The 14,693-nt window shown below is 47.8% G+C and overlaps 1 protein-coding gene and 1 long non-coding RNA gene across 2 annotated transcripts in view; one reads left to right on the top strand and one right to left on the bottom strand.

The window, feature by feature from the left end:
• The window catches only part of LOC143830038 (uncharacterized), a 110,698-nt gene that overhangs the window by 79,271 nt on the left and 16,734 nt on the right, over positions 1-14,693 (top strand). The gene's annotated exons all lie outside the window — the stretch shown is intronic.
• RASSF10 (Ras association domain family member 10) lies at positions 1,672-4,916 on the bottom strand. The gene has a single exon (XM_077321841.1). It carries the CDS (start codon positions 4,641-4,643, stop codon positions 3,219-3,221), a length of 1,425 nt encoding a protein of 474 aa, XP_077177956.1. The 5' UTR covers positions 4,644-4,916; the 3' UTR covers positions 1,672-3,218.

Below are 14,693 nucleotides of genomic sequence, written 5' to 3'. Positions count from 1 at the left end.
AAAAATAACTTGTGTTGTTTCTTAAGTCAAGGATCCAGAGTTTATCAGGTGCTGTACATTTGACATTCCATAGAAAGTATGCAAGATATTTTTTATTGGGGGGGGGTCTGTTCTTTCCACATCATTCCATCCTGATTTATAAGAAATTCATAGAACATATTCCTGAGAAAATCATTTCCACTACTCTTTAAAGTTGGGTATTACATTTCCTTGTAAGTATTTTTGCCTTTTCAAACTCGCCAGTCTTTATTTTACTGTCCCCAAGTGTCCCTCTTATACCCTGAACTGTGGACCGATGGCAGAACCTTCTTATAGAAAAATCACACTGAGAAATCTTATGGGGAAAGAGCCACTGCTGGGTGTGGATTGTTGCCCTTGTTGTATTACCTCTTGCTCTTAATGGCTCATCACCAGCAATAAACTGAATCTCTTGCCCATGACTGTAGCTGAGAATTTTTGGTGAAGATTCAAGATGCAGCATTGGCCTCTGCCTGGTGGAATGAGCTCCCTAAGAACATCAGGGTCCTTACAGAACTTAAAGAGTTCTGTAGGGCCTGCAAGATAGTGCTCTTCTGCCAGGCTTATGGTTGAAGCCAGTCTGGACAAACCAACAAAATATTAATGGGCCTTCCCCTTGCTGCAATTATAATAGCTGCTCTAACAGCCTTCTCTCCTGCTGCCTCCCTAAAGGGAGGAAGGAAAAAACACTATTAGACCAACCAAGCCAACAAGAACATGCTCACAGTTAGGGTCACTAATACTGTCTTGTTTTATTATTTTGTTTTATTATTTTAATTGTACTACGTATACATAAATGTTATGAACAGGCCTGGTGTAATAGGGATGGTCTAGAAATGTAATCAATCAAGTTTGCAATGTCAGATGGCAGCTGTTAAGTCTTTAAAGTGCCACTGGACTTGTGTTGATAAAAGAAACCTGGTTAAACCTGATCAGTGGGCCCATGGGAAGCCCTCAAGCGCCAGCATTTGCCTTACCTCACCAATTACTGCTCCTAGAGCCCACTCCCCATTCACATGGTGAGGATTCTCTGTTCTACATTCACTGCAAATGTCTGTTTGCCCAGGGAAAGAAGCATCCACATGATAGCTTCCTGAACTTTCCTGTCGGCCTCTCTTTTCCAAGTATTTTGTTCCTACTGTAAATCTTGTGCCAGTTACTAGCTACTAAAAAGCAGAAGTGAAATAGTGCTGGTGTAGGTGGGATTGTTGAAAATGTGTACCTTTTCATCCAGATGGCTCTTGGGCTGCATTTTTCAGGAAAGGCCATCATGAAAAAGATGTAAGAACATGCATGCCAAGGACAGGGGGAAAGGTAGAGAGTGGACAACTAGAGGACACTTCCATGGTACCGTATTTGTCGGCGTATAAGGCGACTGGGCGTATAAGACGACCCCCCAACATTTCTTCTCAAAGCCGTGAGCCCAGTGGGGGGGGAGCCGCCGCCCGCCGCTCGCCCAGTGGGGGGGGAGCTACCGCCGCCGCTGCTTGCCGCCGCCGCTCGCCCAGTGGGGGGGGAGCTACCGCCGCCGCCGCTCACCGCCGCTCGCCCAGTGGGGGGGGGAGCTACCGCCGCCGCTGCTTGCCGCCGCCGCTCGCCCAGTGGGGGGGGGAGCTACCGCCGCCGCTGCTTGCCGCCGCCGCTCGCCCAGTGGGGGGGGAGCTACCGCCGCCGCCGCTCACCGCCGCTTGCCCAGTGGGGGGGGGGAGCTACCGCCGCCGTTGCTCGCCGCCGCCATTCGCCCAGACTGAAGTGCACCCGGCGTATAAGACGGCCCCCCCATTTGGAGGCATGTTTTTTAGAGGAAAAAAGCCGTCTTATACGCCGGCAAATACGGTAACTTCTCCAAACAGCATGCCACTCTGGAAACATCAGCAGAGAAAATAACCCATGTAGAAACAACTATGGATTTTATTACTGCTGAGCATCACATGGAAGGATATGCACAAGTTATGACTGGAGCACCATTATATGTAATGGGCTACAGGTGGGGTACTTAAGCTAAATCCTCAGGGAGTCTTAGTTTAAAGAGAAGATTATACCAGGTGGGTCTGCTAGAAACATTTACTATCTTTAATTTGGGTTTGAGCAAAGTACCTCCATCTATCCCTATGGAACAGATATTGGATTTTTTTTTGCTTGCTTTGAGCATGTGGTTTAGTTTCTATCTGCTTTCAGTGGTCCACTGATAGTATTTGAATTACCAAAATTTACATCCTCTTCATGTTTCAGTGTATCTGAAGAAGCATGCATGCACTTGAAAGCTTATACCCAGATTTAAATTATGTTAGTCTTAAAGGTGCAACTGGAATCAAAGTTTGTTTAGTTGCTTCAGACAAGCATGAGAATCTCAAAATATTTCTGTTTATACATTTCTCAGTAAAACATAAACTGGAATCTAGCCAAATTTTCTGACACCAAGCATTCTTGTACGCTAGTCATTAATCACGCAATGTTGCTTCTATGTCTTTCTCTTTTTTATTTTACTTTTATGAAGGCAAAACTAATTCTTTTAGGGCACATTATTAAACTGTTCCTGCTGGCTTTGTACTCTGGGATGACTCGGACAAATCACATAAAGAAATGAATACTGTCCTACATTCAGGGAGGAAAATTCAGTAATTATAATCCCCATTCAAAAAGATTTTTGGTATGGCATGAATTTAGGGAATTTTCATACGGAATGAAATGCAAAAAACTTTTGTTTTGGAAAAAATAATATGGAGGCAGACTAAACTGTCAGTGACTAGCTCTAACATGTTTGGTGGTCAAAGCCACAACTGAGAACACATTGCAATGGCTATAATACAATATAATCCCCCCCCCAAACATATTTCTTGGTTTAGAGAAACAAGCCCCTTTTAGGGAGCCAGCATGAGTCACAAGGGAGCTGATTTCTTTCCTTTATCAGTTGCTATTAAATTAAAAAAAAAATCAGAACGTTTCTTTTTTAGAGGAGCTTATGTTATCCTTCTGAGGAGGTAATTGGCATTCATAAGTTTGACTAAAACTGGTGCAAAAATTAATTATTATATTTTGCCATACGGAAAACGTAGGCTCCGAGTCATTAAAAAAAGGAAGAGAAAATCTATTAATTCTTCATCCCAGAGAGAGGGGGGGGGTGTCTTATTGCACAGATGGGCAAACCATAGCCGTGTGGTCCCTGAGACGATGGCCTGAGCAGGCGGCGACGCCGGCTGCTATACGAGGGATTCGCACACGGGCACCGAGTCCGAGTCTTGGCTGTGCATGGAGCTCAGGCCCGTGTCGGAGTCCTCGTCGTTTTCCTCGCAGTCTTTGCACAAGCCGCGGGCGGCCTGCTCGCCCCAGCCCTCCGAGGCGATGGGCGCCGAGTCCGGGAGGCCGTCGTCGTCGGGCCGCGGCGGGGCCTCCTCCGGCTCCACTTCCAGGGCCTGGAGCGTCTCGAGCAAGTGCTGCAGCTCTTGCTCCTTGTCGGCCCAGGCGCGCTGCGTGGACTCCAGGTCCGTCTTGACGGCCTCCAGGTCGGTGCTGAGGCGCAGGCCGATGTAGAGGCTGGTGCTCAGCTGCGTCTTGACGCGCTCCTGCTCCACGTGCAGCTCCCCGCCGCCGATCAGCTCGGTGGTGTTGCAGTCCGTCTCGGAGAGGCTGGCGCTGGAGCCCTTGGCGGCCGCCAGCTCCTCCCGCCGCCGCTTCATCCAGCGCTCGTTGAGCTCCTGCTGGATCTCGCCGGCCAGCTGCTCGATGAGCTCCTCCTGGCGGCGCCACTGCTCCTGCAGCCGCGCCACCTGCTCGCACTTCCGGCCGTACTCGTCCAAGTCGCCGCGGGCCGCCTCCGCCTCCTCCTGCGCGCCGGGCGGCGGCTGCTCCGCCTCCTCGGGGGGCTCTGGCTCGTCCCCGACCAAGTAAGTATCCTGCACGTAGTTCACCCCGTGGCGCTTCATGCGGTCGAAGTGGATCTTGGCCTCGAAGCGGTCGATCTCTCGGTCCAGCTCGCGGATGCGCTTGACCTGCTGGCGGATGGTGTGGTCCTGCGAGAGGACGAGGTGCACCAAGGTCTCCATCCTCTCGGCCGCCGACGCCTCTTTGGCCGGCGGCTCCTCGTGCGGCGGCTGCCCGCGCCGCTTGTTGATCTTGGCCAGCTTGCGGAAGGCTTTGCGCACCACGCGGCGCTGCCGCTCCTGGCTCAGAGCCAGGCTCGCTCGGGCTGCAGCCCCCAAGCCATGGTGGCACGGGCTCTCTTTGCTGGGCACCACCCGGGCCTCGGCGCTCCTGGGCCCCGTGTTGGGCAAGGACGCCTCGCTGCGCACCAGCACGAAGCGCACGTTCTCCTGCTCGTCCCCCCAAGCCGCCCACAGCCGCAGGATCTTGGTCTTGTTGGGCAGGATCCTCTCGAAGCCCCGCCACTTCTCCACTATGCAGTAAGACTGCGGGGGGCCCGACAGCATCCCCCCGCCGCACTCCTGCAGCGACGCCAGCTGCTGCTGCTGCTGCTGCTGCTCCTCCGGCCGCCGCCGCCGCCCGTGCTTGCTGTCCTCCAAAAGCACCCGCACCACATCCGAGCAAGTGGTGCGCTTGGAAAGCCCCGAGATCAACTTCTCTTCCTGGCAGATCCACACCGAGATCTTCTTTTCCTCCGGCTCCATCAGGCCTCGGCTGCGCAGGTGGCGGGGCGCTGCTGGGGCCCGCTGCTGCTCCCGGCAGGCGACGGATCCCCCATAGAAGCGCTCAAGAGAGGCACTGCCCTGGTCGGCTTCGGGGAAAGCCCCGCTGGGCGCTAAACTACTCCGAAGTTGGCTGCGCCATGCTCCGAATCCGTAGCTCAGGACTGGCTGCTCCGCAAGCCCTCTCCTCCGAGGCCGGTGCCCTTCCACTCGCGCCCAGGCGGCAGCCGCAGGACACCCGGGAAACTGCCAAGCTCAGGGCTGGGGCGCCAGCTCCTCCTGCTGTTCCTGCTCGCAGCCGCCTCTGTCCTAAGCCGCCTTGGCTCTCTGACACCTCCCTCCCTCCCTCCGCTGCCGCCTTTTCCTCTCTGGTCACGTGGCGCTCTCTCTCACTCACTCACACACACACACGCAGAGGCTCGCACATTCTCTCGGCCGTGGCGCTTGAGCCGGCCATCGCCCTATCGATCCCGCATCCCATTTAGCCAGCCACTTTGTGCTCAAAGAATTCTGCCAAAGAGAACCTGTCCCTCTGATAGGATCCCAAAGCCCCTGAGCGCCTTCCTGATGGGTTTCAGGAGGCTTTCCTGGGAACCCCCAACAGCCGCAAAGAAAGTGGGGGGAGACCAAACTTCAAAGAAAGCAACCAAAACCAGTGAATTTTCTTCTTTCATTTCTATAAAATCTCTAGCCCTGTAATTAAGAGAGGTTCATGTGTGTTCTTTGCAGATTAAATGAATGGCAAACAGTAAAACGGTGAAGTGTTATTAAAATCTGCTGCCAGGATTCAAAGAGAGAACATGCCATATATTCCAGGGAGAGAATTAAACTGTAAATACAGATTTTGGAATATCTTACACAATTCCCCCCTTCATTTTGGGTTATAAAACAGTATCTGGCATATGTACATGTTGCCTTAACCTGTACAAGGGGAAATGGTTAATATGCATTTAAATATTTTTTTAATTGCCTGGAGTTTAAGAGCTTTTTTTTACATAACTAGATGCAAAGCAAAAAGTCATTTATTTACTTATTGTACCCCCATTCCACCCTCCAGTGGCTTAACATCATTGTCCTACGCTCCATTTTATCCTTGCAACAACAACCCTGTGAAGAAGATTAGGCTGAGGGAAAATGACTGTCCCAAAGTCATTTAGGGCAGAAGGCGGATTGTTCTCCCAGGTCCTGGGCTGACCCTAGGAACTGTTTCACCGCCAGAATGGGCTGCTAGGTGGGACTAACTGGTCTTGCTCAATTTGTGGTAATTTCTTTGCAAGAAGAGATATTTCTGGAAGCCACTCAGGAAAGGTTTCAGTGGTGCAAAAAACAAATAAGTAAAAATCAGATGGATATATTTAACCAGCAAGATCAAGCCGAATGTCATTCGAGAATTGTTTTCAAAATAATTGCCCTTTGATGACATGAAATTGTATGCATGGGATGGAATTGTAGAAGAAGGAACATGTTACAAGTTTGTACCAGCCCAGAGAAATGATGCTTAGATCCCGAATCATCAGAATGTCTAGATACTAAAAGACTGGCACATCAGACAGTATTTGAAATGGATGTGGTTCATCTTTTCATTCATGATCAGACATGAAAAATACTGTTGCTGGAACATGGGAGAAATCCTATTCAGAAAAATGTGAGTGGACAAAAATGGTGACTTAGGGCAGATGGACATAGTTACAAAGGTATGTTTCCTATTCCAGGCTAGAAGAAATTCTCCTAGCCTAAAGAGCCTTCCTCAGTTTAAATGACTATCCCATCAGAAGAAAAAACACATAAGTTGGAGGATGGCTGCTTAGGCTGGAGAAAGCCTTTATGTTTTATTTAGAAGATAGATTAGAGGAGTGGTATTATATAAGGAAGGAGAAGGTGGTATAGTATAGCCTGATTTCAAAAACTAAATCAGGTCAATTCTTGGATTGGAAGCTAACAAAGTAAGTGTTTCATTTCATTTGTATGCCGCTGCTCCTGGGCCTGCCATCTTGCAGCAGCTAACAATAATAAAAACACACAATAAAAATAAACCATGCAATACAATTGCATAATGTTAGGCTGGAAATAAATACTAATTGGTTGCCCAGTGAGTTTCGTGGCAACTACTTTTGTCCTCTAATGTTGGTCTGATACGATCGCTTTTCCCAAAAAAGTCATTCTTAAGAGGGAGAACTGTCCAACAAACAACCTCCTGCTGTGCCTATTTACATATGTCCCTCATATATAATTATAAATTACTTTTTCCATAAGCAAGTTAAATAAGACTTAACCACCAGGCACTTCCACCTCTGTTCTTTGTTCCCATCCTTCCTGCCTCCATTTGGAAATTAGATTTGAGTGGGTAGATGTGTTGGTCAGAAGCAATACAACAAAGTTGGGGTCCAGTGGCACCGTTAAGACCAACAACATTTAATTCTGGGTGTAAACTTTCATGAAGTGTGTGCACACAAAAGCTTATTCCCAGAATTAAACTTTGTTGGTCTTAAAGGTGCCACTGAACACAAACTTTGTTCCATTATGAAGATTGTATTCCAGGCATACTATATAAATGGCCTGTTAAGACCCCTAACTATGGAGTGTAATTCTGACCACAGCATCTTCTATTTGGGGTATATCTCCCCTCCTCCTCCCCAGTATGTGCTGAGCAATTGTTATCCTGTTTCAGTGTGCTTCCCGTGCTACGGAGGAGGAGAGTCTGACAGGAAAAGAACTTGAATTTGAAAGCTTATTAAAGTGTGGAGCAGTTGGGGTTTGCAAGGGAAGCACTTTCAGTTGGTTATTTGCTTTCAGTGACGTCTGAGATGCTTCATTAGAACTCCGCAGAGATTGCTTCAGGCTGCAGGCAGGCTTGGGCAGATTTTTATTGGTTTGGTCATGCTAGGTTTTTACTTGGAAGGGTTTCTTCAAAAGCATAATCTCCTACTTTTTAGAATTTGAACTAGAAAATTTTAGAATATGAGGATCCACTCTACATCTGTGGTGGGGTGGGTCCTGTTTCTAAACGGATGTTTTCAGGAGGGAAAGATCTGGATCCCAGGCAAATAACAGTGGCAAGGGAAGAAGTTTTGGGATTGATAGACAAATTGCAAACTAACAAATCACCAGGACCAGGTGGTTTCTGCCCTAGAGTTCTTAAAGAACTCAAATGTGAAATTGCTGATCTTCTAAGATGTGCAACATGTCCCTACGATCTGCCTCTCTGCCTAAGGACTAGAGAGTCAAAATCCACTTTTGACTGTGACCACTAGCCTTCTCTTTAGAAGGTACTAGAACCTGGAAATGTGCCCCAGAATATAATCACACTCCTCCAAACAGCATATGATGGTTCAACAAGCCAAGTGTGAATTTGAAATGAGCTATCAGAGGAGTTCACCATCCAGACTGGAGTACACCAAGGAGATGTAAAGGTAAAGGTAAAGGTCTCCCCTGTGCAAGCACCGAGTCATGTCTGACCCTTGGGGTGACGCCCTCTAGCGTTTTCATGGCAGACTCAATACAGGGTGGTTTGCCAGTGCCTTCCCCAGTCATTACCGTTTACCCCCCAGCAAGCTGGGTACTCATTTTACTGACCTCGGAAGGATGGAAGGCTGAGTCGACCTTGAGCCGGCTGCTGGGATCGAACTCCCAGCCTCATGGTCAGAGCTTCAGAAAGCATGTCTGCTGCCTTACCACTCTGCGCCACAAGAGGCTCGAGATGTGGCCTCCCCTAATTTTTATCGTAGTTGATGCTATTATGAGAAAAGTATTCAAGAATAGGCATGAAGTTCAGTATGGCCAAAACAACTTTGTGACAAACCTAGGGGATTTCCACACTCTTTAAATATAGCATCATGCCAGTCATCTCATGGAAAGTCGTCTCCATTGGATATAATGAAGGGATTGGAGCACCCTCTTTGGGAGCCCCTAGATGTGGACCACTTTTAAAATTTGGAGGGGAGTCAGGGAAGAGCCTCTTGGAGCTACCCTGAAAGCTTGGAGGCTGTACCTCAAACCCTCATCCCCCAGGCTCCGGGAAAGGCAGGAACACCAACATTCCCATTATAGTCTATGGCGCCATTGACTTCCATAGGTGTGAAAGTGGCCAAATTGGGCCCTTCGTGCACAAGCCTACTCGTGATCCTATAAGGGGTGGTGTCCAAAAGCACTATGCATCTATTATTCTATGCATAGGCATTGCAACAAGGAAGTATGATATTTAAAATGACTTTAGAGGGCGTTTAGAGGAAGTATGATTTTAGAGGGCATTGCGGGACCTTTAAACTGTCAGAATATGGAAGAAGGGGATTGGTTGCCTGAATTGATTGATGGGCAGAAGCACAATGCATATAAGGCACGTTGCTCTCTTCCACCTCTTCCAGCAGCAGGCGAGGAGGGTAAAATGCACAGAAAGAAGGCAGATTAAGGTGAGACAGAAAAAAGATGAGGAGGTCTGGGGGGTACATGATATAATGTCACACACACTATTTTTACTAATGTACAGAAATGCCCTTAATGTTTGCAGATGATAGTGTCATATTTGCTGATACAGATGCAGAGACTACTAACATCCTCTGTGACATTGCCTGCATTGTCCAATCTTACAGCTTAAAAATAAATGTGGAGAAAACCAAAGTCGTAACCACAGATGGATCACCAACAAATGTATAGCTCAATGGAGCCCAAATTGAGCAAGTCAAAGAATTTCAACACTTAGGCTCATTGGTGCAAGAAAAGAAAGTGTTATCTACCACTGAAGCCTACAATAGGATTGGCCAAGCAACATCAGCATTTGCCTCACTTAAATGATCCCATTCTGTAAGAAGACGAACATCTCTCTTGAGACCAAAGTTAGTCTCTTCCAGATACTAATCCCGCCAATCTCCCTATATGGCTCAAAGGCATTGACTTTACTACAACCTGACATAAACAAACTCGAGACCTTCCAAATGTGATGCCTGCAGCAGATTCCGGTGTCTCTCCATGCGATCATAATTGAAATGAGACAACTCAGACAAAATGTGAAAACCAGCCATCAATTAAAGAACAAATCCAAAAGCACAGACTGCAATGGTTTGGCCATGTTGTTGTTGTTGTTGTTGTTATTGTTATTGTTATTATTAGATTTATTTCCCGCCACTCCCTTGCGGCTCGTGGCGAGTAACAGCATCCCAGAATCCCCATTAAAACCCCATTAAAACAATAATAACGTTACCAATATTACCGGCATGGCAAGAACGGCAGCTCAACTTCCCCCCCTCCCACTACTAGCGGGTGGAGAGGAGGTCCTGATGATGTTTTACTTTGGGTCTGAATCCCGAGTCCCCGGGGGGGGGGCATAGATCTATATTATCTTCCCTGGCCTCAACCATAAACCTGGCAGAAGAGCTCCGTTTTGCAGGCCCTGTGGAACGTTGAAAGATCCCGCAGGGCCCGCAGCTCTCCCGGGAGCTCATTCCACCAGATCGGGGCCAGGACCGAAAAGGCCCTGGCCCTGGTCGAGGCCAGGCATGCTTCCCTAGGGCCGGGAACTAATGTCTGCAGAATGAACACCAGCAGACTGCCTTATAAACTCCTCCAGTGAGAACAGCCAACTGAATGGAAGATCCAATGAATGGCACTCAAGAAATCCTGGCTTAAACAGATCAAGGAAGACTTTGGAAACCAGTGATTGACTATCCACATGGCCAAAACAACTGCCACCAATTGCAAAGAATGGAAATATAAACAAGGCAAAAATCCAGTGGCACCTACAGCCATGTATTGGCTGAGAGGTCAACCTGCTCCACCAATCGTCAGCTAAAGGATAAAAAAAGACTATGCCTCTTTAAAGAAGTTGCTGGGGAACATAGGCAGGATGATGATGTTGACCAGTGGTCCCCAACCCCCGGTCCGGGGACCGGGACCGGTTCGTGGATCATCCAGTACCGGGCTGCGGCTCCTCCTCGTCCTCCTCCCTGGCTGCTGCCTCAGGGCCTGCCCTGCCACTCTGCCACCAGCTCACCTTTGGTGCTCTCCAGGGGCCACCATGGCTGGGGCTCCCCCTCGGTGTGGCACTGTGCAGCTGCTGCTGGCGGCACCCCCCAGTGGGCGGCAGGAAGTCAGGGGCACCGGTGGGAAAGCAAGCGGAGCAGGGGCTCAGGTGGTAGCGACATCCCTCGGCAAAAGACTACCCCCCCCCGGGCCTCAGTAAAATGCTCAAGCGCTGACCGGTCCCCGGTGATAAAAAGGTTGGGGACCACTGATGTTGACATCTTCCTGTTGGTGGGCTTCCTAGAGGCAGCTGGTTTACTACTGTGTGAAAAGAATGCTGAACTAGATGGACCTGTGACCTGATCCAGAATAGCTTTTGCTATGTTCTTAAAATTATTTGACTATTGATGGAGCCAAAGTCCTGGCCCTTGTCTACATGAGCTTCAGAACAAGGTGGTGGAATCCAGAGAGGATACAGTGATCTCTGTTACAGCTTTGGAAGGCAGACTCTGTGGCATTATAAACCCCTAAATTGTCATCCATCCCTAAATTCCACCCTTCCCAGGTTTCACCCTGAATCTCAAGGAATTTTCCAACTTAGAATTTTCCAACTTAGAATTGGCAACCATATCAGGGAGTAAAATTCTGGCCTGACCATTAGAATAACTCACAGGGTTGTTAAGACAATAAAATGGAGAAGAGAATGATTTTAGCAGGTTTCAGTCCTCAATGTGGAAAAAGGGAGGTATAAATGATGTAAATTTAGGTAAAGATGGATCACAGATAAAATGTAGGTTATTAGTGGGTGGAAAAAGAGAAGGGAAAAAGGGGAACGCTGAGGATATAGGTTGCCAGGAGGAGGGAAAGAGGAAATAGTGTGGAGAGGGAGATGGGGGGAGATGCTACATGCATGTCCTTGTGAGTTCCGTAAAGTGCAACTGAACCTTGTCCAGGAGTCAGCAGCATACAACTGGGCTATAGTTTTTCTGGGGGAGGGAAGTGGAAAAACTGAAGAGAGAGGCAGGCAAAGGTGAGTTCTCTGATGGATGGGAAAGAAAGGAAGCAGGAAAACAAGTAAGGCCAGGTAGCCCAGCCCCCTGTCAGCTGGCAAGCAGAGAGATTTACTGACACGTGTGTGTGTGTGTGTGTGTGTGTGTGTGTGTGTCTAGGCCAGAGTTGCAGTGATATCACTGCTGATGTGGTAATGTCACTTCCAGTGCTCCAGAAGTGGTATTGTTTCACAGGTGGGGCAGAGTACTCTGGTATTTGGGCAAGAAGAGCTTCTACCATATTTAGCCCTAATACCAGAGTGTTCCCATGTTGCTGCCATCACAGCGTGCGCGGTAAGTGACGTTGCTGTTTCACCAACAACATTGCTGCAGTACCAGTCTAGACCTTCCCCCACTGCTAATAAGTCTCTCCTAACCCTTTCTAGCTGCCTAGAGGGACCTACCAACCATAGGAGAGGCTGTAGGAGGTTTCGGGGAAGGGGGAATGGAAATAGTAGAGAGGAAATGAGATGTCCTTGCAGGTCTTTGTGAGCTCCCATTTGTACCCACCAAAAGCCAACATTGTCAAAGTTAGCAAATGCCTACTGAAACAAAAATTGCTTTAGAAAGGCAGCAGGGATAGTGCTTTATGAAACTGCCGTGATCAGCCATTTCATAGGGCGTGGACCATCAGAAAACAATGATACTCTCATTGAGGCCAAGCAAAACCCCCAAAAGGAGGGAAAACCCAACATCTCCTACATTGAAAGGGTACAGAGGAGAGTGACGAGGATGATCTGGGACCAAGCCCTATGAAGATAGGTTGAGGGACTTGGAAATGTTCAGCCTGGAGAAAAGGAGGTTGAGAGGGGACATGATAGCCCTCTTTAAGTATTTGAAAGGTTGTCACTTAGAGGAGGGCAGGGTGCTGTTTCCATTGGCTGTGGAGGAGAGGACACGCAGTAATGGGTTTAAACTACAACGATATAGGCTAGATATCAGGAAAAAATGTTCACAGTCAGAGTAGTTCAGCAGTGGAATAGGCTGCCTAAGGAGGTGGTGAGCTCCCCCTCACTGGCAGTCTTCAAGCAAAGGCTGGATACACACTTTTCTTGGATGCTTTAGGATGCTTAGGGCTGATCCTGCGTTGAGCAGGGGGTTGGACTAGATGGCCTGTATGGACCCTTCCAACTCTATGATTCTATGATTCTATCTCCTGTTCAGCTGAGTGGAGCTGGATGATTCTATAGGGCTAGGAATCTTGCATTCTTCACACTAGCAATTATCTTAATGGTTTGCTGTGAATGAACATGTGGTGCCTGTGGCACATGGGCAGATTATTTTCCTTTTCGAATTGACAAAACCTGAAAACAAAAAAGTATGCCATGTGTTTTGTGAGGATGCATAAGGATGACATCATACTGCTTCAGAAGAAGACTAACAATTTTCAGGAATAATGTAACCTCTATCGAAATAACAATGATAACAATGCACAACACATGAATGAAATGTAAGGCCTCCATGTGCTACATCCTGTGGTTCCCCCCCCCCCAGCATCGTATTAGCAATGGGAAGATAATATGGGACAAGGCACATCAACACTTTCAGTGAGTATAATAACTGGAGTGCAGCTACTTTATGGAAACCATTACTAGGCCACTGTGGGCCAGGGTTTCTGAAGAAAGTGATAGGCATGTCTAGGGATGAATCAGGAAGCAATGCATGGAAACAATTTTGCCTCTTTGTTTCAGTGTTGTGGAACTTGGTCTCCATTGTTCAAAATCTAGAGGATTATATGTCAAAATCAAAATTTCAAGGAACAGAACCTATCATTTTCGTGCCAAATCAATTTCTTAAAACATCCCATTAAGTTATTCATGTTTGGGATTTCAGATTCTAATGCTCAGTAGATTGGCTTCAAGTCTCATTAACTTGAAGCTATTGATGGCCTCAGACCTTCATCTGAACCAGCTTTTCTCAGCCTTTTTGCCATTGAGAAGCCTCTGAAACATTCTCCAGGCTCTGAGAAACCCCGGAAGTGATGTTAGCAGGCCACACCTTTCTGCACACTCCCAGAAATCACGTGTCATCAGAAGTGACCTCACCAAGACACTCCCACCAGATGTGATATCACCAGGTCAGCAGGGATTTGTTTGGACATGGCCTCTTCCCTTCCCATCCCCCTCCAGGTCCATCATTGGCCATTTGGGGGTAAGGGCAGGTCAACATTACCATATATTGTTGTATGACAATTTTATTTAAAATTTAAAATATGTATGTATGCATATACATATACATACTCACCCAACTCTCACCCAATCAGAGAAACGCTTCCAGGGCTGTCAGGAAATCCCAGGGTTTCATGAAACCCTGGTTGAGAAAGCCTGATCTAAAGACCATGCTTCTTTATTTCTCCTCCTCAGTGTATCCTGTTGAGGAGTTTGCAGGCAGATGTGGATAACAAGATGTGCCTTAGACTGGTTAAAATAATTCATCATGGATCACACTCAAAGGATTCCCATTGGAGCCCAATTATCTTTCATTTGATTTTCTGGGTTTATAAACTGCCCTTCTCAGCATAGCTGTCTCAGGACGGTGTACAACAAGATAAAACCAGTAATACAATAAAACCATAATAATCAACAGTTACGACTATCAGCATTCTCTGATTTTCTTGGCCCAGACCCAATATCAGAGTGATTGTAAAGTGGAAGGGCTTCTAGATGTTCCATGCCTCCTGGCCTCAACCAAATGCTTGGTGGAAGAGCTCCATCTTGCAGGTATTAATGTGTTCTGCCAAGCCCATGTCACCTCTGGGAGCTCATTCCAACATATGGGACCCGAAACTAGAAAGCCCTGATTTGAGGCCAGGTGGGTTTCTCTTTGGTAGGGACGACTAGCCTGTTGTAACTGGCAGAGTGTAGTGCTGGGTGTATTTGGAGATGCAGTCCCCCAGGTACACCAGGCAGGAGTTGTCTTGTGGGATTCTATGGGGCCCTTTCTTATCCCTGATATCTGGGATCCCCAACCTGAGGCCCCAACCTCTTTCTGTGTGGCCCTCCAACCTGCTTGTTGGCTGCTATCACCCTCA

The sequence above is a fragment of the Paroedura picta genome, chromosome 2, assembly GCF_049243985.1.
Source record: "Paroedura picta isolate Pp20150507F chromosome 2, Ppicta_v3.0, whole genome shotgun sequence".
NCBI classification, from domain to species: Eukaryota; Metazoa; Chordata; class Lepidosauria; order Squamata; family Gekkonidae; genus Paroedura; species Paroedura picta.
This window is presented reverse-complemented; position numbering and strand designations above follow the sequence as displayed.